Genomic DNA, 22,850 nt, shown 5'->3' with positions numbered 1-22,850 from the left:
AGAGCTTGGAGTCCAGGTTCGTAGCTCCTTGAAAATGGAGTCGCAGGTAGATAGGATAGTGAAGAAGGCGTTTGGTATGCTTTCCTTTATTGGTCAGAGTATTGAGTACAGGAGTTGGGAGGTCATGTTGCGGCTGTACAGGACATTGGTTAGGCCACTGTTAAAATATTGCATGCAATTCTGGTCTCCTTCCTATCGGAAAGATGTTGTGAAACTTGAAAGGGTTCAGAAAAGATTTACAAGGATGTTGCCAGGATTGGAGAATCTGAGCTATAGGGAGAGGCTGAACAGGCTGGGGCTGTTTTCCCTAGAGCATCAGAGGCTGAAGGGTGACCTTATAGAGGTTTACAAATTTGAGGGGCATAGATAGGATAAATAGACAAAGTCTTTTCCCTGGGGTGGGGGAGTCCAGAACTAGAGGGCATAGGTTTAGGGTGAGAGGGTAAAGATAAGACTTTTTCATGCAGAGGGTGGTACATATATGGAATGAGCTGCAAGAGGGTGTGGTGGAGGCTGGTACAATTGCAACATTTAGGTGGTATTTGGATGGATATATGAATAGGAAGGGTTTGGAGGAATATGGGCCGGGTGTTGGCAGTTGGGACTAGATTGGGTTGGGATGTCTGGTCGGCATGGACGGGTTGGACCGAAGGATCTGTTGCCATGCTGTACGTCTCTATGACTCTATGACATGTCTTTAAGGAATGCCCACTCTGAAGTGGGGTGGCACGGAGGCTCAGTGGTTAGCACTGCTGCCTCACAGCACTAAGGTCCCAGGTTCGATTCCAGCCTCTGGTGACTGCCTGTGTGGAGTTTGCGCATTCTCCCTGTGTCTGCGTGGGTTTCCTCCGGGTGCTCCGGTTTCCTCTCAGTCCAAAGATGTGCAGGTCAGGTGAATTGGCCATGCTAAATTGCCCATAGTGTTAGGTGCATTAGTCAGAGGGAAATGGGTCTGGGTGGGTTACTCATCGGAAGGTCGGTGTGGACTGGTTGGGCCGAAGGGCCTGTTTCCACACTGTAGGGAATCTTTTTTTAAAAAAAGTCTTGCTGTCCTCTCCGTCAGGAATTCCAGCTCTCTGTTACACCCTGTACGTCTTCATTACTTTCCAAACCACGCTTTCACAACTATGTTTCCTTTCACAGTGACTGTCAACGACTTAGACAAACCCCACATGGATTTCAATTCAAGTTTCACCTTTGTTTTGAATCCACCCAAAATTGCAAGTATCTCCAGGACTTACACTGTTCTTCAGACTGCTGTTCCCTTGCATCTTGCAATCAGTGCCATATGCCATCATATGTGCATACTCAATCCCACTCTGAAGCAACATCAACTTGCCCTCTCTCAAAGCTGTGCTTTCCACATGATTTGGAGATGCCAGTGTTGGGCTGGGGTGTACAAAACTAAAAATCACACAACACCAGGTTATAGTTCAACAGGTTTAATTGGAAGCACTAGTTTTCAGAGCGACACTCCATCAGGTGGCTCCTTTATCACCTGATGAAGGAGCGGTGCTCCGAAAGCTCGTGTTCCCAATTAAACCTGTTGGACTATAACCTGGTGTTGTGTGATTTTTTTTTTAACTTTGTGCTTTCCCCAGTTTCCCTTCATCCTTCATCTCATCCATTGCTTCAACAAAAGACTTTTTCTTTCAGGCATCAAGGCTCGCAAGCTCCAGCAACTTATGGACTGCAACACCTGTCCTGCACTGTCCTCCCTTTACGCCTCTCGGACCTCATCCCCTCCTGTCACTCAGTGCAGATCCCTCACTGTCCTTTAGCATCCATCCCTTTCCAGCCCTCAGATGTCATCCTTTTCTGTCCCTCAGAGGTCACCCCCTTGTCCCGCCAAACCTTGTCCTTGCCATGTTTTCAGCATACCTCTTGCCCTTCCTATCTGAGCCTGAATATACTGTCCTCCTTACACCCCTACATTAATGAAATTCAGGTTCACCATGATGTAGAATTTGTTTTTCTGCTGCTTCCATCTCTGTACTCACTCCTTCAGGCAGGAATACACACACACACACCTGCTTGCAGCATTCACCCTCCACTTGAACCCCTTCTCTGGCCTCTCACCTGTTCTTGATCTCTTCATTGACAACTGTCAGCATCACATCAGCCATCTCAATTTCTCTGCACCTTTCACCTAGTCTAACCTGTGTCCTTCTGAATTTTCCACACTTCATTCTCTCAAGTCCAACCCAACTTTGTCGTCAAACCTGATGTTCAGATGTGGGGTCGTGGTGCAAGGGCAGGTAGGAAGAAAGTTAGTAAGGAGCTTCCACAAGGTAAAGCTCAGTTCGCTCAACTACAATGGCTCCAATCTTGTCGTTAAACCCGCTTTCAAGGGTGAAGCCATTATAGTCGAGCAAACTGATCTTTACCTTGTGGAAGCTCCGTACCAACTTCCTTCCTACCTGCTCTTGGACCATGACCCCACATCTGAACATCAAGCTACTGTTGCCAAGACTGTCACCAACCTCATTACCAACAGAGATCTTCCCTTCACATTACCTCCAACCTTAAAATTTCCCAACCCTGGACAGCCTGCTTCTGCCTCCTTCCCAAAAGGACAGCACAGTGGCTGTGGTTAACACCGCTGTCTCACAGCGCCAGGGGCCAGATTCAATTCCAGCCCCAGGCAACTGTCTGTGTGGAGTTTGCACGTTCTCCTCGTGTCTGTATGGGCTTCCTCTGGGTGTTCTGGTTTCCTCCCACAATCCAAAACATGTGTAGGTGAGGTGAATCGGCCATGCTAAATCGTCCATAGTGTTTAGGGATGTGTAGGTTAGGTACATTAATCAGGGATAAATGTAGAGTAATAGAGTAGGGGAATGGGTCTGGGTGGGTTACTGTTCGAGGGTCAGTGTGGACTTTGTTGGGGCGAAGGCCCTGTTTCCACACTGTAGGGATATTTTTTAAAAATCCACAAAGCAGACTGTACCAGTAAGCCCAGCATATGAGCCTGTTACTGCCTCCCTGAGCTCACTTCTTCCTACCGTGACTCCATCCTCCCTGTCCAGACCCAGTCCATCTGCATCCGCAATTCCTCTGATGCTATCCGCCATATTGACAATTTCCAGTTCCCTGGCCCAAACTACCTCCTCTTCATCATGGATGTCAAATCCCTGTATACCTTCATTTCCCACCAGGATAGTCTGAGAGCTCTTAGCTTCTTCCTTAACTGGAAAAATCTCCATCCACCACCACTCTCCTCTGCTTGGCTGAACTTGTTCTCTCATTAAACAAGTCCCCCTTTAATTCATGTCCCTTCTGCCAAGACAAAGGAGTGGCTAGACCGCCCTCATACATCCCAGTTATTCCTGCCTCTCTGTGGGTGGAACAATCCTTGTTCCAGTCCTGCACTGGCCCCCTCCCTCAACTCTTTTTTTTTTTGGCACATAAAAAAACTACTTCAGTGCTGCCTGGTCCTTGGAAAATTTATTCATTTTGCCTCCAATTTACACATTTTCTGTAACTTGTACACAGTCCATTTCTAACACTTCTCTTCCATTCCTTGACCTCTCCATTCCATTTCGGGGAATAAGCTTCCACTGCCAGGCCACTGACTTCCACAACAGCTCTTATAAGGTTGGAGACAGGGGAGGGGAAGATCTCCAGAGATAATGAGGTCAGTGACAGTCCTGGCAACAATGTCTTGATGTTCAGATGTGGGGTCACAGTCCAAGGGGAGGTAGGAAGAAGTGTCCGAGCGTTGGCATTGATCCTCCACAAGGTAAAGAATCCTGCAAGAATTCCATCCCGTTCTCCCAGCCTATGTCATAACTGTTTGGATGATGCCACCATCCAAAACAGCACTGCTGACCAGGCTTCCATGACAGTGGTTTCCTGCCTGCTGTGGTTGGCAGGGCCTTCAACTGCATCTGACCTATCATCTGCTCTTTCACCCTGCCCCTTCCCATCACACTCAATAGCGTGATTGGGTCCCCCTTGTTCTCACTTTTCATTCCACCAACCACTGCATTCAAAGGATAATTATCTGCCATTTTGTATAACTCCAGCAGAATGCTGCCACCACGACACACATCTTCCCCTCACACTCCGTCTGGATTCCACCCTAGTCCATCCCTCGACCACCAACACCACCCCCTTCCCACGGCACCTTCCCATGTAATGGCAGAAGGTGCACACCTGCCCTTCATCTCCACCCTGCTCACCATCCAAGAGCCTAAACAGTCTTTCCATTTCACCTGTACCTCCTTCAATCTGGTCTATTGTATTCACTACACCCAATGTGACCTACTCTACATTGGAGAAAACAAATATAGACTGGGTGACTGCTTGTAGAACACCTCCGATCCGTGCGCAGGCATGACTACAGCCTTTCCATAGCCAGTCCTGCTCCTAAATTCGGGAATTCCCTGAATCATGGAGAATTTTAAATATTTTTAACTTTTGAGTGAATACATTTTCTTCATCTCAGTCCTAAATGATCAGATCATGTCAGGTTGTACAGCCTTGCTTTAGATTCCCCAGTCTAGGGAAGCAGTGTTCAAACTCTGCTCGATCAAAACCCTTTAGATTCTTCTGATTTTTCAAGGAACTTCCCTCTTGTTGAAAATTTACAAATTAATAGGCCCAGTTTACTTGATCTGCTGTTCTAAGTACCAATCTAGTCATGAACCTTTACTGCACTAACTCTAGGAAGACCAAGGCATTGCATTGATGTCACTGGACTTATTATCCAGAGGTCCAAACTAATGTTCTAGAGACATGGGTTCGTATCTGACTCATGGTGGAATTTGACTTCAATTAAGAAGATATGCCATCCTTGCCTGGTGCGGCCTACATATTTTTGGTCAGTTGTTAACGAGCAAACCACTCATTTCAAGGTCAATTATAAATAGTCAAGAAATCCTAATCTTTGCTAGCCCATTTACAGTTATAGAGGTGTTCAGCATGGAAACAGACCCTTCGATTCAACTTGTACATACTGACCAGATGATATTCTACATTTTATCTATTCCCATTTGCCAGAATTTGGCCCATATCCCTCTAAACCCTCAGCAAGTTTGAAGATTTGTGCCCATAGATCTTAGCGAGTTTTGAGAAGATTTGTAGCTCAGGTTAAGGTTCTGGATATAAGTTTGCTCACTCTAAACCCTTCCAATTCATATACCCATCCAAATGCCTTTTAAATGTTGTAATTATATACCTGTCCCTCCCACTTCCTTTGCCTGCTCATTCTATACACACACCACCCTCTGCATGAAAAATGTCCCTTAAGTCCCTTTTAAACCTTTCCCCTCTCACTTTAAATCTATGCCATCTGGTTTTGGACTCCCTTACTTTGAGGAAATAACCTTGACTATTCGCCCTATCCATGCCCCTACTGATTTTTTTTAAACCTCTAAGGACCCCCCCAAATTCTGTGATACTCCATTGAAAATAACCCCAGCCTATTCAGCCTCTCCCTGTGAGGCTCAAACCCTTCAACCCTGGCAACATTCTTGTAAATCTTTTCTGAACCCTTTCAAGTTTGACGGCATTTTTCTTATAGCAGGGAGACTAGAGTTGAACACAGTATTCTAAAAGTGGTCGAACCGATGGTGCGGCCATGCAGAACATGACCTCCCAACTCCTATACTCAGTGCCTTCTTTACTATCCTATCTACCTCCGACTCCACTTTCAAGAAGCTGTGAACTTGCACCCAAAGGTCTCATTGTTCGGCAACATTCCGCTGAACCCTACCATTAAGTGTATAAGACCTGCCTATATTTGCCCTACCAATATGCAACACCTCATATTTAACTAAATTAAGTTATATCTGCCACTACTCAGCCCGTTCACCCATCTGATCAAGGTCCCGTTGCACTCTGAGGTAACCTTCGCTGTCCACGACACCCCCAATTTTGGTATCATCTGCACTTACTAATCATATTCCAGTGCTCGCATCCAAATCAATTATATAAATGTCAAAAAGCAGTGTACTGAACACTGATCCTTGCAGCACAACACTGATCACAGGCCTCTAGTCTGAGAGGCAACCCATCCACCACCACCCTCTGTCTCCTACTCTTCAAGCAAATTTTTTATCAGTATAGCTAGTTTTCCCTCTACTCCATGTGATCTAACCTTGCTCACCAGTCTACTGTGCAGAACATTGCCTTACAGAAGTCCACTTAGACAACAGTAACCACTCTGCCTTCATTCTTTGAAAACGTCAAAATATATATTCTTTTTACTATTTTTTTTACTACCGTTTACAAATTTTATGCCCTTTTTAAAAAAAAAAGTTGCTTTCCATTCTTACAATCAAAGTGAATAAACTGACATTTTCCCAGTCTATGCTCCACCTAACGTTTCATCACCCGATCATTGAACTTTTCTACATGTCTTTGCAATCTCTCTGTCTTTTGTCACAGCTTAGATCCCCACCCAGCACTGTATCATCATCAAATATAAATACTTGGTCTCGAGCATAAATATCCTTGGACTGTTTGTCTTAAATCTTTGATACTTATTACAAATAGCTGAGGCCTTGCCACTGATGTTTGCAACATGCCAGTGGTCATGACCTGTGAACTTGAATTGCCCATTTGTCTTCATATCCTATCTTTGCTATAAGCAGCTCTATTCATGCTAATATATAACCCCAACTCATGAGCTCTGATCTTGAATGTTAATCTTGTGTGTGAGGCATCTTATTGTATGCTTTTAGAAATCGAAGTATAATCAGATCTAATAGTGCCCCTTTTATTAATCCATCTTGTTACATCCTCGAATTTCTAATGTATTTGGCAAACATAGTTTCCCTTTTGTAAAACTTTGTATGACTAAATAAAGTCAATAATGATTAGTGCATTGTTAAAAGTTCTTAAGAATGGCTTCCAGTATTTTCCCAATTACTGATTTCAAACCAATTGGCCTCTCCCTTTTTTCTGACTTTCTGAATAGTGAAGTTACTTTAGCTATTTTACAGTCTGCTGGGACAGTTCTGAGATGGAGGGGTTTCCTCCAGAATATCTGTAGCCACTTCTTTTAGACCCTATGATGTAGACCATCAGGGTCTCAGTTGTTTCAGACTTTAGTTCCTTACATTTCTCCAATTCTTTTTGTCTCTTCATATTACCTTTTAGGTTCCTCACATTTTAGTGCCTTTATGTGCCCCTTTTTAGTGTGTAATTTGTGCTTTCTAACTCTCAATATTTCAGGATCTCTGCCAAGTTCTTATTCTTCATGACAATTTCTCCTGTCTGTGTTTTGGAGACCAACATTTACTTTAGCTACTCTCCTTTCCATACATGCAATATTAAAGTTTAATCTGTATTTAAAGTACTTATCCAATTTAAGCAAAATTACGCATCAAACCAAGGCAATTTTTTGCCAATGAAGTATGAAAGTTTCTGCAACAGCAGGAGTTAATTAACTAGCTAAACTAAATATTTCCTATTCGTAGAGAAATTTTACTATTTGCAAAAATACAATGTTTCATACCTTTGTTCCCTGTGGGGTCGCATTGAAGCTTGAACAATTATTTCTCAGCATTATAAGCAGGAAAAGTGGCATTGGGATTCTATTCTTTTTTTATTAGTAAATTCAACTGTGATAGGGTATTACACACTATGCAAGCATTAGGATGATTGTTTATGTTGGGCTAATGTCTCTTGTAGCTACGGATCCTAGTTTTCTTTAGCATGCTACAGAATTTTATTGAGGTTATCAATGTAGCTTCTACAACAAATCAGTTCAGAATGAGAGACATTTTCATAGAACCACATAGTATGGAAGAGGCCTTCAGCCCTTCAAACCTGTACCACCAAAGCTACATTAACTGCATTAATCTCCCTTTCCAGCACAAGGTCCATAGCCTTGAATATTACCAAATTTCAAGTACTTGCTCATCCAAGTTCTTTTTAAAGATTTTGAGGTTACCTACCTTAACTATCCTCTCAGTAAGTGCATTCCAGACACTCAGCATCCTCTGGATGAATTCTTTTTTTCTCAAATCCTCTCTAAAAAGTATGCCTTTTGCCTTAAAATTGTGTCCCTTTGTTACTGACCCTGCAACAGAGGGAATCGGCTGCTTTACCTTGTCTATGTCCCTCATACTCTTATACATCTGTATCAGGTCCCCTCTCAACATTGTCTGTTCCAAAGAAAACAACCCAAGCTTACCCAGCCTCTCTTCATAACTAAAGTGTTCCTTCCCAGATAACATCCTGGTGAAATTCCTCTGTACCCCCTACAATACAATCGCATCTTTGCTATAGTGCAGAGACTAGAACTGCAAACAGTATTTCAGCTGTGCATCTAACCAAAGTTCTGTACAGCTCCAACATAACCTCCCTAATTTTACAATCTCTGTTTTGACTGATAAAAGGCAAGGGTCCTAGTATTCCTTAACGACTAATTTTACTATTAATAACTAGGGTGTAGGTTTGCTCACTGAGCTGTAGGTTTGATATCCAGACATTTCATTACCTGGCTAGGTAACATCAGTGGCAACCTCCAAGTGAAGCGAAGCTGTTGTCTCCTGCTTTCTATTTATATCTTTCTCCTGGATGGGGTTCCTGGGGTTTGTGGTGATGTCATTTCCTGTTTGTTTTCTGAGGGGTTGATAGATGGTATCTAGATCTATGTGTTTGTTAATGGCATTGTGGTTGGAGTGCCAGGCCTCTAGGAATTCTCTGGCATGTCTTTGCTTAGCCTGTCCCAGGATAGATGTGTTGTCCCAGTTGAATTGGTGGTTTTTTTCACCCGTGTGTAGGGCTACGAGGGAGAGAGGGTTGTGTCTTTTTGTGGCTAACTGGTGTTCGTGTATCCTGGTGGCTAACTTTCTTCCTGTTTGTGGCAGTCCTTGCATGGAATTTTGTAGATAACGTTGGTTTTGTTCATGGGTTGTACTGAGTCTTTTAAGTTTGTTAGTTTTTGTTTGAGAGTGTTGGTGGGTTTGTGTGCTACTAGGATTCCGAGGGGTCTTAGTAGTCTGGCTGTCATCTCTGAAACTTCTTTGATGCATGGTAAGGTGGTTAGGGTTTCTGGCTGTGTTTGGTCTGCTTGTCGTGGTTTGTTCTTGAGGAATCTGCGGACTGTATTTTTTGAGTGTCCATTCTTCTCGAATACGTTGTATAGGTGGTAATCCTCTGTTTTCTGAAGTTCATTTGTGCTGCAGTGTGTGGTGGCTCGTTGGAATAGTGTTCTGATACAGCTTCGTTTGTGTGTGTTGGGATGGATGCTGGTGTAGTTAAGTATTTGGTCAGTGTTTGTCAATTTTCTGTATAAGCAGGTTTGTAGTTCTCCGTTGTCCTTTCTTTCGACTGTGACATCCAGGAATGCGAGTTTGTCAGTTTCTTCCTCCTTGGTGAACTTTATGCCTGTGAGGGTGTTGTTGATGATGTTAAATGTCTCTTCTATCTTGTTTCGTTTTGTGATGACAAAGGTGTCATCTACTTAGCGGACCCAGATTTTTGGTTTGATGGTTGGTAGGGCTGTTTGTTCTAGTCTTTGCATTACCACTTCTGCTATGAATCCTGATAGCGGAGATCCCATGGGTGTGCCGTTGGTTTGTTTGTAGATTATGTTGTTGGAGGTGAAGTGGGTGGTGAGGCACAGGTCCACTAGCTTCATGATTGTCACACACGCAGATGACAAGCAACATGAATTCGACTGGGACAACACTACTATTATAGGACAAGCCAAACAGAACAGTCAGGGAATTCCTAGAGGCATGGCACTCATCCACAGATTCAATCAATAAGCACATCGACCTGGACCCAATATACCGACCACTGCAGCAGACAGCTGGAACTGACAACCGGAAGCAGCAGATTCAAACCACTACAAATGCCAGAGGAAAGATCACCGAAGCACTTCACAGGAGGCTCCCAAGCACTGAGTATGTCACCTAGACAGGGGACGAAACATCTGCAACACAAATTCCCAGCTTGGCGAACAGAACCACAACAACGAGCAGCCGAGCTACAAATCTTCTCACAAACTTTGAAAAAGACACAGCCCTCTCTCCCTCGTAGCCCTACACGCTGATGAAGAAAACCACCATTTCAACTGGGGCAACACATCTATCCTGGGACAGGCTAAGCAAAGACATGCCAGAGAATTCCTAGAGGCCTGGCACTCCAACCACAACGCCATAAACAAACACATAGATCTAGATACCATCTATCAACCCCTCCGAAAACGAACAGGAAATGACATCACCACAAACCCCAGGAGCCCCATCTAGGAGAAAGATATAAATAGAAAGAGGAGACAACAGCTTTGCTTCACTTGGAGGTCGCCACTGATGATGTTACCAAGCAGGTATAGAAGCGTCTGGATATCAAACCTACAGCTCAGCGAGCAAACCTACACCCTAAACCTCAACCTGAGCTACAAACCTTGCAACTATCAATAACTGTAAGAAGCACTGTAAGCCAGCAGGAAAAATATTCAACATTATTTCGAACTTCAAGTTTAGGTTTCCCATCATAGGAAAATATATATGTTCATAGTTTTCTATATGGTTACAAATTAGATTTGCATAATTTAAAAGAGATCTTTCACTGACTTTTTTTTTCACTGGAGTGTAGGAGGTTGAGGGATAACCTTATTGAGGTTTATAAAATCATGAGGGGCATAGATCAGGTGAATGACACGGATCTTTTTCCTCTGGTGGGAGAGTTCAAAACTATGGGCCATATTCTTAAGGTGAGAGGAGAAAGATTTAAAAAGGACATGAAGAGCAATTTTTCACATGTAGAGTGATTTGTGTATGGAAAGAAGGTGGTTGATACAAGTACATTTACAACATTTAAAAGACCTCTGGATAAATTCCTAAATAGGAAATGTTTGCAGGGATATGAGCTAAGTGCAGACAGATGAGACTAGTTTTAGTTTGGAGGCATGGTCGGCGTGAACTGGTTGGACTGAAGAATCTGTTTCCATACTAAATGAATCTATGACTCCCAAGTTTTACCTCTTTTGAAGTGGAGACGGTACATGAATTGCCTTTTCTGTCATTCCAACTTGCAATGCCCATTAAAAAAAAATGACCAATTAAAATAATGTTGCGGCATGGCAAGGGGAAATGTAAAATTAAATGCCATATAAAACTATTGCTGTCATTGGGAGTGTCACTTCAATGCAACATCATAGCTGCAAGTGTCCTTGTACAGATGGAGTGACTCAATCTGTGAAGGCATTGCCAAGTTGCCCTGTTAAGATCTATAGATGTGAGTGGTGCTAATTTCATGAAATCAGTCCAGATGCAGCGAGTTTTGAAAATCCTGCCATGGCAAGGAAAGCAAGACAGGTTGCATTAATTATATTCAGCCTTCTATTCACTTCTCATGGTGAAAAAGTCTACTCATAGAGTCATATGGCACGGAAATAGACCCTGCGGTTCAACCAGTCCATGCTGACCATTATCCCAAATTAAACTAGTCCGTACTGCCAGCTCTTGCCCTAATCCTTCCAAACATTTCTCATTCATGTACTTATCCAAATGTATTTTAAACATTGTAACTGTACAGCATCCACCACTTCTTTTGGGAGTTCATTCCACTACAAAGCATTCTGTGTTTTAAAAAAAAAAGTTGGCCCTTGTCTTTAAATTATGGAACAATTTCATAAGGAAACAACAACTGCAATTCACCTTACCTATAACCCTCAAGATTTTATACACCTTTATAAGATCATCCCTCAACCTCATATGCTCCAGTGAAAAAAGTCCCAGCCTGCCTAGCGCCTCCTTATATTCCCAGGTAAATCTTTTCTGAACCCACTCTAGCTTAATTATATCCTTCCTATAGCAGCACGACCAGAACTGGATATGGGACGACACGGTGGCTCATTGGTTAGCACTGCTGCCTCACAGCACCAAGGTCCCATGTTCGATTCCAGCCTCTGGCGACTGATTTGATTGTGTGGAGTTTGCACATTCTCTCCATGTCTGCATGGGTTTCCTCTGGGTGCTCCGGTTTCCTCCCACCATCACAAAGATGTGCAGGCCAGATGAATTGGCCATGCTTAGTTGATTAGGTGCATTAGTCAGAGGGAAAAGGGTCTGTGTGGGTTACTCTTAGGAGGGTCGGTGTGGACTGATTGGGCCGAGGAGCCTGTTTCCACGCTGTCGGGAATGTAATCTAATCTAACCCCTAGGCATCTAGGCTACAATGCTACCCAAGATGTACTCTTAATTGAATTAGTCCTGCCCTTGTTTCTTTTACCAAAATGCAATGCCTCACATTTATGCAAATTAAACTCCATCTGCAACTCCTCAGCCCATTGACGCAATTGATTATGATTTCTTTATAATCTTGCCTGTCCTATATACCATCAATTTTGGTGTCATCTGCAAAATTACTGGCTATGTTTTCTATATTCTCTTCTAAATCATTTATACAAATGACAAACAAAAGTAGATCCATCACCGATCCCTGTGCAACATAGGCCTTCAATCTAAAAAACAAACCTCCACCATAACTATCTGTCTTTTGCAGTCAAGCCAATTTTATACCCGGTTGGCAAGCTCACCCTGAATCCCATGTGATCGAAGTTCATTAATGCACCATTGAGTCTGCAGTCTTGGCTACCTTTTGGGAGAATGAGTCTTTCCTATTTACTAAATGTTCACTGAAGCAAAGTTTTTTTTTACCCCCCCCCCCCCCCCCCCCCCCTGCTGACCATAGATGGAGGAATGTAAACTGAACTACCTGAGATTTGATTCCCTCAATATCCACTAGTCATCCTCTTCATGCTGCAAATCATTCCTGATATCCAGTTTCCCATTCGTGCAAGTAATGATGCTGGTGCCCAATTTTATTTCACAATCTAGATTATAGTTCAGTTAGTTAAGGAGTGATTAAATGCGGTGATGTAATTGCACGGTATCCATTCAATGACTTTTGATGTAATTAACCCTATTACCATATCCAGAAACATGTGAACTTTCATCCACTTTTCCAACAAGATTAGATTTTCATTGACAAATAAGTATAATTTCCATTGTAGTTTAAATAATCATTAGTTTACTGGCGAATAGTATTGAAGACAAAATGTTCCATAATTTGTTTTCACCCACACAGATGAAACTTTACGCAAGCAGGTAACAAACAAACGTTGTCGTAATCGCTCACGGCAAACTAGCATAGAATCAGACCACAAAGTCCTTAGTGATCTCACTAATATGACAGAAAACCAAAACTCAAGTGTTCCTCAAGGTGGGCAATGGCAACCAGCACATCCAACTCCCCCTGGCCCTACACATGGCAACCAACAGGAACTAAACTGCCAGCGAAGAGAGAGACATAATCGAATGGAGAGAGACCGCAGGTGAATCTCAAATGGGGTAGGAAAAATAACAGTATGATAGATGTCTCATTTAACATTGAGATTAACGTTTTTGAGCAAATGATGTTCTTCATAGAATTGTTGCAGTGCAGCAGGCATACATTCTACCCATACGTCTACACCAGAGGATGAAGCTAAAGGCTTTGCAAGATTTAGATATTTAGACAACTGGACAGACAAATGCAGTCCTTGTTTTTTACCAAATTGCAGATGAATTTCAATAGAGAAATGTAAAGTACTTATTGAGGAGAAATGTGGATCATAAGTATAGTAAGTCAAACAATTATTACAAGAAAACCTAGAAATAGGTATTGGAGTAAAAGAAGTCATGGGATTTCAGAAAATTCACAATGTAGCAAGGAAATAAAAGATTGTGTGTGTGTGTGTGTGTGTGTGTGCTCAGATTTGTTCAGAAACCTATAAATACCTCTGATTAATAGTTCATTGAAAGTAAGTGAATGCATTAATGAATGATTTGGAGATGGCAGTATTGGATCGGAGTGTACAAAGTTAAAAATCACAACACAAGGTTATAGTCCAACAGGTTTAATTGGAAGCACTAGCTTTCCTGATGAAGGAGCAGCGCTCAGAAAGCTAGTGCTTTTAGTTAAACCTGTTCGACTATAACCTGGTGTTGTGATTTTTAGCATTGAATGTATTTTTAAAGCATAACTGACTGAAACACTTCAGTATTTTTTATCAATATATGATAGCTTCAAAATATGATTCTCATAGTAACTCTCAAAAATCACTGTCTTCAGTAAACAATGGGGAAGCGATGAAGTGTTTTTTCAAAATAATAATAGTTGTGATTCATTTGCAGGCGTAGAATACGTATTTGCTGTGATGAGCTGAATTATCTTGTTCCATTCTGCAATTCTGAAACTGATAAAGCCACAACGTTACAATGGACCACTGCATTTCTCAAATATATTCAGGAAAAACATGGTGATACATTAAAAAAGGTAAGTTACATTTTTTCCAACTATACTTCCCTTTTCTCCTAAAACCAGTGACTCACAATATGCTGTCATTCCATGGATCTTGGAGTTGCAGTCCCTCGCCAAATGGCCAAAGTTCATACTTGAGCCTTGCCAGTCAGTGTTGTTACAACCTAAGTGAGAAGAGTGTGCCGTTAATAGTGTTCCACTAGCTGTAGCTAAAAATATAACATCCCTATTTGAGCTCTAAAAATAACCAATTTTTTGACTGGCTGCTGTTCAGGTAGAAAACACTTCACATCAGGGTTTTTCTGAAACAGAAAAATTACTTTATTAATTGCATAACACTTAAGGAAGGGTCACTTGACCCAAAACATTAAGTCTAATGTGTCTCCACAAATGCTGCCAGATCTGCTGAGTTTTTCCCAGTAATTTCTGTTTTTGTTTCTGATATGCAGCTTCAGCAGTTTTTACTTCATTTATGTTCTGTGTTGTTGTTAAAGTTATTACTAATCTACTATTAAACAACTTAAACTATAACCCTACAAAAACTCCAAAAATGCACACTATCAATCATGTTGGTGACAGACAAAAGTCGAACGGTTTGACACCAATTTGATTCTGGCTCAATGAAGAGTGCAGGAGGGCATGGCAGGATCAGGCATACCTAAAAGTCAGGTATCAACCTTCTAAGATTCAAAACAGGGCTATTTACGTATTAAACAGCATAAGGAGCAAGGGACAGGGCTAAGCCATACTGTCACCAATGGTTCGGATGTAAGCTCTGGAGTCACGCCACATCCAGTCGTGAATAGTTCATAATTAAACAGCTCACTGGAGGAGGAAGGTCCACATAAATCTCCATCGTCAAAGATGGGGGAGCCCATCATATCCGTGCAAACTGTAAGGGTGAAGCAGTTGCAACAGTTTTTATTCAGGAGTGTTGAATGAGTGTTCCATCTTGGCCACCTCCTGAGGTCACCAACATTACACATGCCAGTCTTCAGCCAATTTGATTTACTCTATTTGGTATCAAGAAGTGGTTGAAGATACTGGTCAAACTCCTGGAATTTCCTACCTGACAGCATTGAGGGTGTACCTTCATCAAATGGATTGCAGTGATTCAACAAAGTACCACGACTTTCTCAAGGGCAATTCGAGATGGGCAATAAATGCTGGTCCAGCCAATGGCACCCATATTCCATGAATGACATAAAAAAAAAATAAAACTTTAATCCAACATGAAAGTAATAGGCATTTTCACCTTCTATATCCCCATGTCTCCATGCATCCAATTCAATTCATTTTATCTCACAATCAACATCCTGCCCAACACAAGCTTACAACCAGGTGAGAGAAATATGTATGAAGCCTTTACTGGACAAATGCTTGACTGAATTTCTAAGGAAGGAATGCCAGCGTACCGTGGAGTCCACCTGTGGGGCCACCCATTCATTATTGGTAAGGTTCAAAATGATAAAATCTAGTCCTAACCTCCATACTCATCAACATGGGGAAAAAGGAACAAATATAGTCTTGATCATGTCACAATCTGAGCTATGTAAAGAAGAAAACATTTAAGCATAGGCTAATATACTCCTTTCTGAAAGATCAGCATTTTATTAAGTCTTGGCGCCTTTTAATGAGTGACTATATGGCTCATCGCGATAGAATGGGAATTCCACAACAGAAGTAGATCAACCAAACACTAAAGATGAACAGAATTTACAAGGAAAAAAGCAATAATATTAAATTAGACTTAAAAATTCATTGCTTTTAGTATCAAGTTACATTGTGTATGTAAATACAATTGATAGAATAAATCGCAAATATTTAAATATTCTTTATCTTTAAGGAATTTGAGAGTGTTTTCTGTGGAAAAACTGGCAGACGACTGAAACAACCAAGATTAGAAGCACCAGTAGATCACTCAGTAACTACCAGTTTACACAATCATGGTGTAATGGAAGGTAAATGAACTCCAGTGTGAGTGAAGTTGCAGCTTTGAGAGGCACAAAGTTTAACACGTCTGTCCAATTCACCAATTCAAAACCCAGGGTCTCAGGGTCAGAAAATGGATAAATGTAGCCAAAGACAGAATTATAACCATAAATCCTTGATTATTCCAGCATAATGGCTTGGTAGTGTTTATCTCTGCCAATGTTCATAACTATAAGCTTGCACTGTAAAATCAAAGATGATGGCAGAAAAGTTGAATCCACTATGATTTTCACCATTTAACTATTGTAACTGTTTGTACTTCCCCTAATCCCTGAAAGAAATACTTTATTCTTATTTAAACTTTTACTTGTACTTTATTTCACCCCTCTTTCAATTTTTCTGTTGGAGGAAATGAGCAGTCAACAAAGCCAACCAGGGTGATGACCTAAATATTGCTCCTTCTTCAGTCTATGCAAATGCTTGTGACAAAAATGTACCCCTCCCATGCTCAGATTTCTTGTATTTCTGGTTGAGACTAATAAGAATGCCCACTAGAGAAATTTAACTGTGAAAGTCAGTTAGCAACATTTAAAGCTGACTTAATTGAAATTCCAATATTATCCTAACTAGGCCACTCAGGTAAAACCAGTCAAAATGTTTCCATGCACGGGATATATATAATAAATAGTATAACTGTTTTAATAAACAGTATATAAAAATCACAGGTGACTTCATTTTCCCTGTCTATATCTGACATTTAAATTGAATGCAGTTGGAGCAGAGATGTTGGATAATCTTTGCAATGGTATGGTGTCTAAATTTGTGTAAACACATTTTTGGCTCACTGGCTAAAAGTTTTTTCCATAGTAATTAACATTGAAAAACGCCTCATCTAAATGCTGCTATTAAAGTGAAGGTACAGTTAGAGAGATATCTGTTTTATTGATAAACAATGCGGAGCTAAAATGTTACTTGGTGAAACTCTTAGGAGCAATAGCAGAATGCAGTAACATGCATGTTTTACTGTACCAAAAGGTTTCAAAGCGTGCAACAATAATTTGAGGGAAAACTATAAAACACTTTTTTTTTCACAAGACTGAAGCACTTTAATAAAGCATGTGAAGAGGGTTATGTTTTGCCATTCTGAACGATGGGTGCTGTACTTTTTGGTGGAAACTGATAGTTAAATTCTATATAAGCTTTAACATTTATGCAATATATTTAAAGTACAAATGATAAACCTTAAGTGACACCGATGATTCCTTACTCTACAATAAGAGTTAATTCATTAAGTGTAATCTGTTTGCAGTTTTATTTCGATGACCAGTTAGTTGTTGAAGGTGCTATTGATCTGTAAAATAAAGGATGACCAAATCATTTAAAATAAACTTGTTTCTTAATATACACTATACAAGTACACTGTGCTATATGATTTAAGTATATTTAATATTTATTTGTTATACCGCATAACTCTTAGTTAATATGTTCAAAATAAATATAAACATTAAACCCTTGAAGGGTTTTCTGTCAACTTAGTGTGTAAATAACAAGGCAAATATACTAATGGGATGTTTCATTGTATATTAAATTCAGGTATGTGAAAGATCTATCATTTACATTAAGTTTTAAATCAAATTATTTGTATTTTATCTTTTTGAGCTAATAAAAGTATTCATCCAAAAAGATCTTGTTGTAATTTATTGAGTCTGGTTTTAGAATTGTAATAGAGCAATGTGAAACAGGTTAAGATTTCACATTTTGAATGTTTAATTGGTTAAAAAAATTGTTCTAACATCATTGAACAAATCTACATGAATAGTGAGGTATAGATTATCTATCATTTCTAATTCCAGTGGTCCTAGAAAGTAACTTATGAAAAAGTAAATATTTGGTTTTTACACCCTTCCTTAAGCCTATCCCTGGAGTGATATCAGAATATGCAACATAGAAAGCAATGTGATAATTAAGTCAATTAATGCAGCCACATCTGTATGGTTGGACCTTTTAACTGGGGTATTTGTGAAAACACAAACAGAACTTTCTTTCAGCATTCTGTGATATAAAAAGTTGCAAGCTGCAGTCGGCATTATTTAGTATCTTAATAAGCAAGTAATCAGCCTTTTGAGCTCTCTCAAACAAATTTCCACAAATTCAAAGTTTGCTGAGTGAAGCTTTGTAATTACTCCAGAAAAATAGATCACAAAAATGTGCTTTTTACATTTAACAGTAAATTTGATTGTCATAGAGATGTACAACATGGAAACATGCCCTTTGGTCCAACCCGATGAAGATCCTGGGGAAACTGCGCCTGCTAATGTAGTCCACTCAATCGACATGAAAGCGAGGAACTACCAAATAAAAACTGAAAGAACTGTGGATGTTGTAAATCTGAAACAATAACAAAGTTGCTGGAAACGTGCAGCAGATCTGGTGGCATCTACAAAGAGAAATCAAACATTTAAGGATCCTTCCTTAGAACTGATGGTAGCTAGGAAAATGTCAGTTTATATGCAGAAGATAGGATGGGGGGGTGGTGTGTAAGAAGTAAGCAATAGATGGGGATAGAGACCAAAGAGAGAGAAGAACAGTTGGACAAATGAGTCAATTACTATCTGGCTGGCAGGGTGAATAGTTGTTAATGAGACTGTTAGTGTCTAGCAATAGGTTGTGTGTAAAGCAGACTGTGATAAGTCCTGGAGAAGGGTTATATCCAAAATATTGACTTCTGCACCTCCTGATGCTGCCTGGCTTGCTCTGTTCTTCCAGCAACTTGTTTGACTACTATGTAATAACAAGGCCTAGTGTGTGTGGTAGGGGCCTAGGATATGGAGGAATTCAGGCCATAAAATTACTGAACTCCATATTGAGTCCAGAGAGCTTCAGGGTCCCAAAGTTGTTCATTCAGCTTGCACTGAGCTTCGCTGGAGCGCTGCAGCAAACCTTAGACACAGAAGTTGGCCCAGTGAACAGGGTGGTGTGTTAAAGTGGCAGGCAACTGGAAGTTTAGGGACTCTTTTGCAGGCAGAACATACATGTTCATACGAAGCAGTCATCCAGTCTATGCTTCATTTCCCCAGTGTTGAGGAAACCATGTTGTGAGCAGTGAATGCTGTAGACTAGATTGAGCAGTACAGGCAAGGTGCTACCTCACCTTTTGAAGGTTAATTTGGGCCCTTGGATACTGAGGAGGGAGGAGGTAAATGGGCAGGTGTTACACCCTGATCCATTCTTCCTTCACTCCCAACACCCACACCATGGCACCTTTCCCTGCAACTGCCAAAGGTGTAATACCTGCACATTTACTTCCTCTGTCCTCAGTATCCTAGGCCCCAAACACACATTCCAGGTGAAGCAGCCCTTTACCTGCACTTCTCACAATCTAGTCTACTGCATTCGCTGCTCACAATGTAGTCTCCTCTACACGGGTAACGAAGTGTAGATTAGGTGACCACTTTGCAGAACAACTGTGTTCTGCCCGCATAAGAGACCCTGAGCTTCCTGTTGTCTGCCGCTATCAGACCGACCCTGTTTTCTGTCTCAGGCTTGCTGCAGTGCTCCAGTGAAGCTCAGTGCAACCTGGAAGAACAACACCTCATTTTCCAGTTGGGGTCCCTGCAGCCCTCCAGACTCAATGTGATTTCAATGATTTTAAGGCCTGAACTCCCAAATGTCCTAGCCCCCTACCACACACACCAGGCCTTGTTATTACATAGTAGTCAAACAAGTTGCTGGAAGAACAGAGCAAGCCAGGCAGTGTCAGGAGGTGTATCACTTGGTCTGCCATTACACACTACCTATTGTTAGCTGCTAACAGTCTCTCAACAGCTATTCATTCAGCCATATCATTATAGACTTCTTTGTCTGTCCAATGTTATTCTCTCCCTTTGGGCTCTATCCCCTCCTATCATTTACTCCTTACCCCCTTCCCCACCCTATATTCTACATATGACCAGCATTTTCCTAGCTGCCATCAGTTCTTAGGAAAGGTCATCGGGCCCAAAATGATAACTTTGATTTATCTTCACAGATGCTGCCAGACCTGCTGAGCTTTTCCAGCAATCTTTTGTTTATTAAAGCGAGGACGCTGCTTAGTAGCAATGTCAGGTCTTGTTAACGTAGCGTCTGTACCCTCTAAAATGCTCTAGCCACCTTGCAGTTGTATCTAATCACTCCAAAGTCGGATTTAGAAGAAGAATGAATCAAACTGAATTAACCAAGATGTGGGAAATCACAAAAGCATCCAGAGGTCCGCCAATATTACTGTCTCAACCTGTCCCCAGGTTGCGTTCCCCAATTCTTTACAGCTCCAGGGAATATACCCCAAATTGTTATGCTCCCAGGTGAGGAGGGGTCAACTAGCTTCCCTTTATTTATTGCCCTTTTGGTTGTCTGCAACAAGGTTGATAAAAGATATCCTTTCCCTGTGGATATATCTCTGCCAGACCAAATTATTGTATCTTTTAAAAATTTAATGAGGATTTCTTAACAAGAGGGCTGAGTGGTTAACACTGCTGCCTCACACCGCCGGGTTCAATTCCAGCCACGTTCGATTGCCTGTGTGGAGTTTGCACATATTCCCTGTGTCTGTGTGGGTTTCCTCAGAAAGATGTTGTGAAACTTGAAAGGATTCAGAAGAGATTTACAAGGATGTTGCCAGAGTTGGAGGATTTGAGCTATAGGGAGAAGCAGAACAGGCTGGGGCTGTTTTCCCTGGAGCGTCGGAGGCTGAGGGGTGACCTTATAGAGGTTAACAAATTTTGAGTGGCATGGATAGGGTAAATAGACAAAGTCTTTTCCCTGGGTTTGGGGAGTCCAGAACTAGAGGGCATAGGTTTAGGGTGAGAGGGGAAAGATATAAAAGAGACCTAAGGGGCAACTTTTTCACACAGAGGGTGGTACGTGTATGGAATGAGCTGCCAGAGGAAGTGGTGGAGGCTGGTACAATTGTAACATTTAAGAGGCTTTTGGATGGGTATATGAATAGGAAGGGTTTGGAGGAATATAGGCTGGGTGCTGGCAGGTGGGACGCGATTGGGTTGGGATATCTGGTCAGCATAGGCGCGTTGGACCGAAGGGTCTATTTCCATGCTGTACATCCCTATGACTCTATGTGCAGGTTAGGTGAATTGGCCATGCTAAATTGCCCGTAGTGTTCAGGGATGTGTAGGTTAGGTGCTTTAGTCTGTGGTAAATGTAGAATAATGGGGAACGAGTTTGGGCGGGATACTCTTTGGAGGGTGGGTCTGGACTTGTTAGGCTGAAGGGCCTGTTTTCACACTGTACGGACTCTATAATAAACGATAGCTGGCACAGTGGCTAGCACAGCTGCCTCACAGTGCTAGGGACTCCGGTTTGATTCTAGCCTTGGGTGACTGCCTGGAGTTTGCACATTCTCCCTGTGTCTGCATGGGTTTCCTTCAGATGCTCTGGTTTCCTCCCATAGTCCACAGATATGCAGGCTAGGTGGATTAGCCATGGGAAAAGCAGGGTTATAGGATGTTCGTCTGGGTGGGATGTTCTTCAGAGGAGTGGTCTGGACTCAATGGGCCAAACAGGGATTCTATGATTTTAAATGCAAGGTGAAATACCTACACAACATGCATACATGTTAGAAATGAGAGGTGAGTCCAAATATGATGTTTTCTAAAAAAGCACACACTTCCATGAAGAGTAGACAATGAGATGCTGGCACTGTTTCTTTGGGTTATACCAGTTGCACTGATGTTAATAGGTGAATAATTGATTTTGAGATGTTTGGCTTTGCAAGATATCTGAAAAGGTATTTCCCTGTTTCCTCTTGACTGTTGTATCACTTATGCTGGCTTCCAATGAAAAAATAGAGGTTTGCTTTATTTTTACCTGCGGCATAGAATCGCTGTGTTTTCTCAGTTGTGATGCTCATAGCCTACAGTTCAGAATTGAAACTAGCTTTTAATCATTACCAAGAACTCTTTAGCACCACTACTGACTGAGCTAACAGTGTCCTAAAGATCTTAGCTGCTAGACTGGACCTGCAGCAGATGGCAAAAGTAGCAACAAGAGGGGAAAATCTACTTGACCTCATCCTTAATAATCTGTAGCAAATGAAGTGAATATGCTAAGATTGGTAAGAGTGACTGTTGCACTGTCCTTGTGAAGACAATTCAATAAAAAGGGCAGGCGAAGCACTGGAAGAAGATAAACACCTATTGAAGCTACAATTCAGAACTCTGCATGCCAAGCTTCTCTGCTCCAGAACAACCTCTCTCTATCTCATTTACCTCATTATAGGCAGGAATAGTTATGTTCATCAGGACTGAGGGTTAAAATAGCCCAAGCTTGATTTTTGCACTGTGAAGAGAAATTAGAATAATTTATATTTTTGTTTCTGATTTACAGCAACCGCAGTTCTTTCGGTTTTGATTTCTGCACTTCTTGGTTAATTTTCAAGGAACGATCACAGATCTGAAATGTTAACTCTATCTTACTGTTTATTAAATCTGCTGAGTAATTGCAGCATTTTCTTTCTTTTACTTCACATTTCCAGCATTTGCAGTATTTTGCTTTTGTATTAGCTTCCAACTTGTTGCCTGGAGTTAAAATCAGAACCAAGAATAATTTTTGGTATAACCTTCTAATTCAGGAAGAGTTATAATAATACAGCCAAGTAA

The 22,850-nt window shown here is 41.3% G+C and overlaps 1 protein-coding gene across 4 annotated transcripts in view; it reads left to right on the top strand.

Moving 5' to 3' along the window:
• LOC140462823 (transcription factor-like 5 protein) overlaps positions 1-17,863 on the top strand; it is a 40,123-nt gene extending 22,260 nt beyond the window's left edge. For 3 of the 4 annotated variants that reach the window (XM_072556163.1, XM_072556162.1, XM_072556161.1), the window contains exons 4-6: positions 13,054-13,300; positions 14,142-14,283; positions 16,115-17,863. In XM_072556163.1, the coding sequence (XP_072412264.1) occupies positions 13,054-13,300; positions 14,142-14,283; positions 16,115-16,237 (512 nt within the window). In that variant the 3' untranslated portion in view covers positions 16,238-17,863. Of the gene's footprint in view, positions 1-13,053; positions 13,301-14,141; positions 14,284-15,598; positions 16,062-16,114 lie in introns of those variants that run through there. The other variant, XM_072556164.1, reaches the window with a different exon arrangement.
• The last annotated feature ends 4,987 nt before the right edge of the window (positions 17,864-22,850 follow it).

Source organism: Chiloscyllium punctatum, chromosome 37 (assembly GCF_047496795.1).
Source record: "Chiloscyllium punctatum isolate Juve2018m chromosome 37, sChiPun1.3, whole genome shotgun sequence".
Lineage (NCBI taxonomy): Eukaryota > Metazoa > Chordata > Chondrichthyes > Orectolobiformes > Hemiscylliidae > Chiloscyllium > Chiloscyllium punctatum.
The sequence above is the reverse complement of the archived record's forward strand: the minus strand, read 5'-3'. Positions and strand labels throughout refer to the sequence as shown.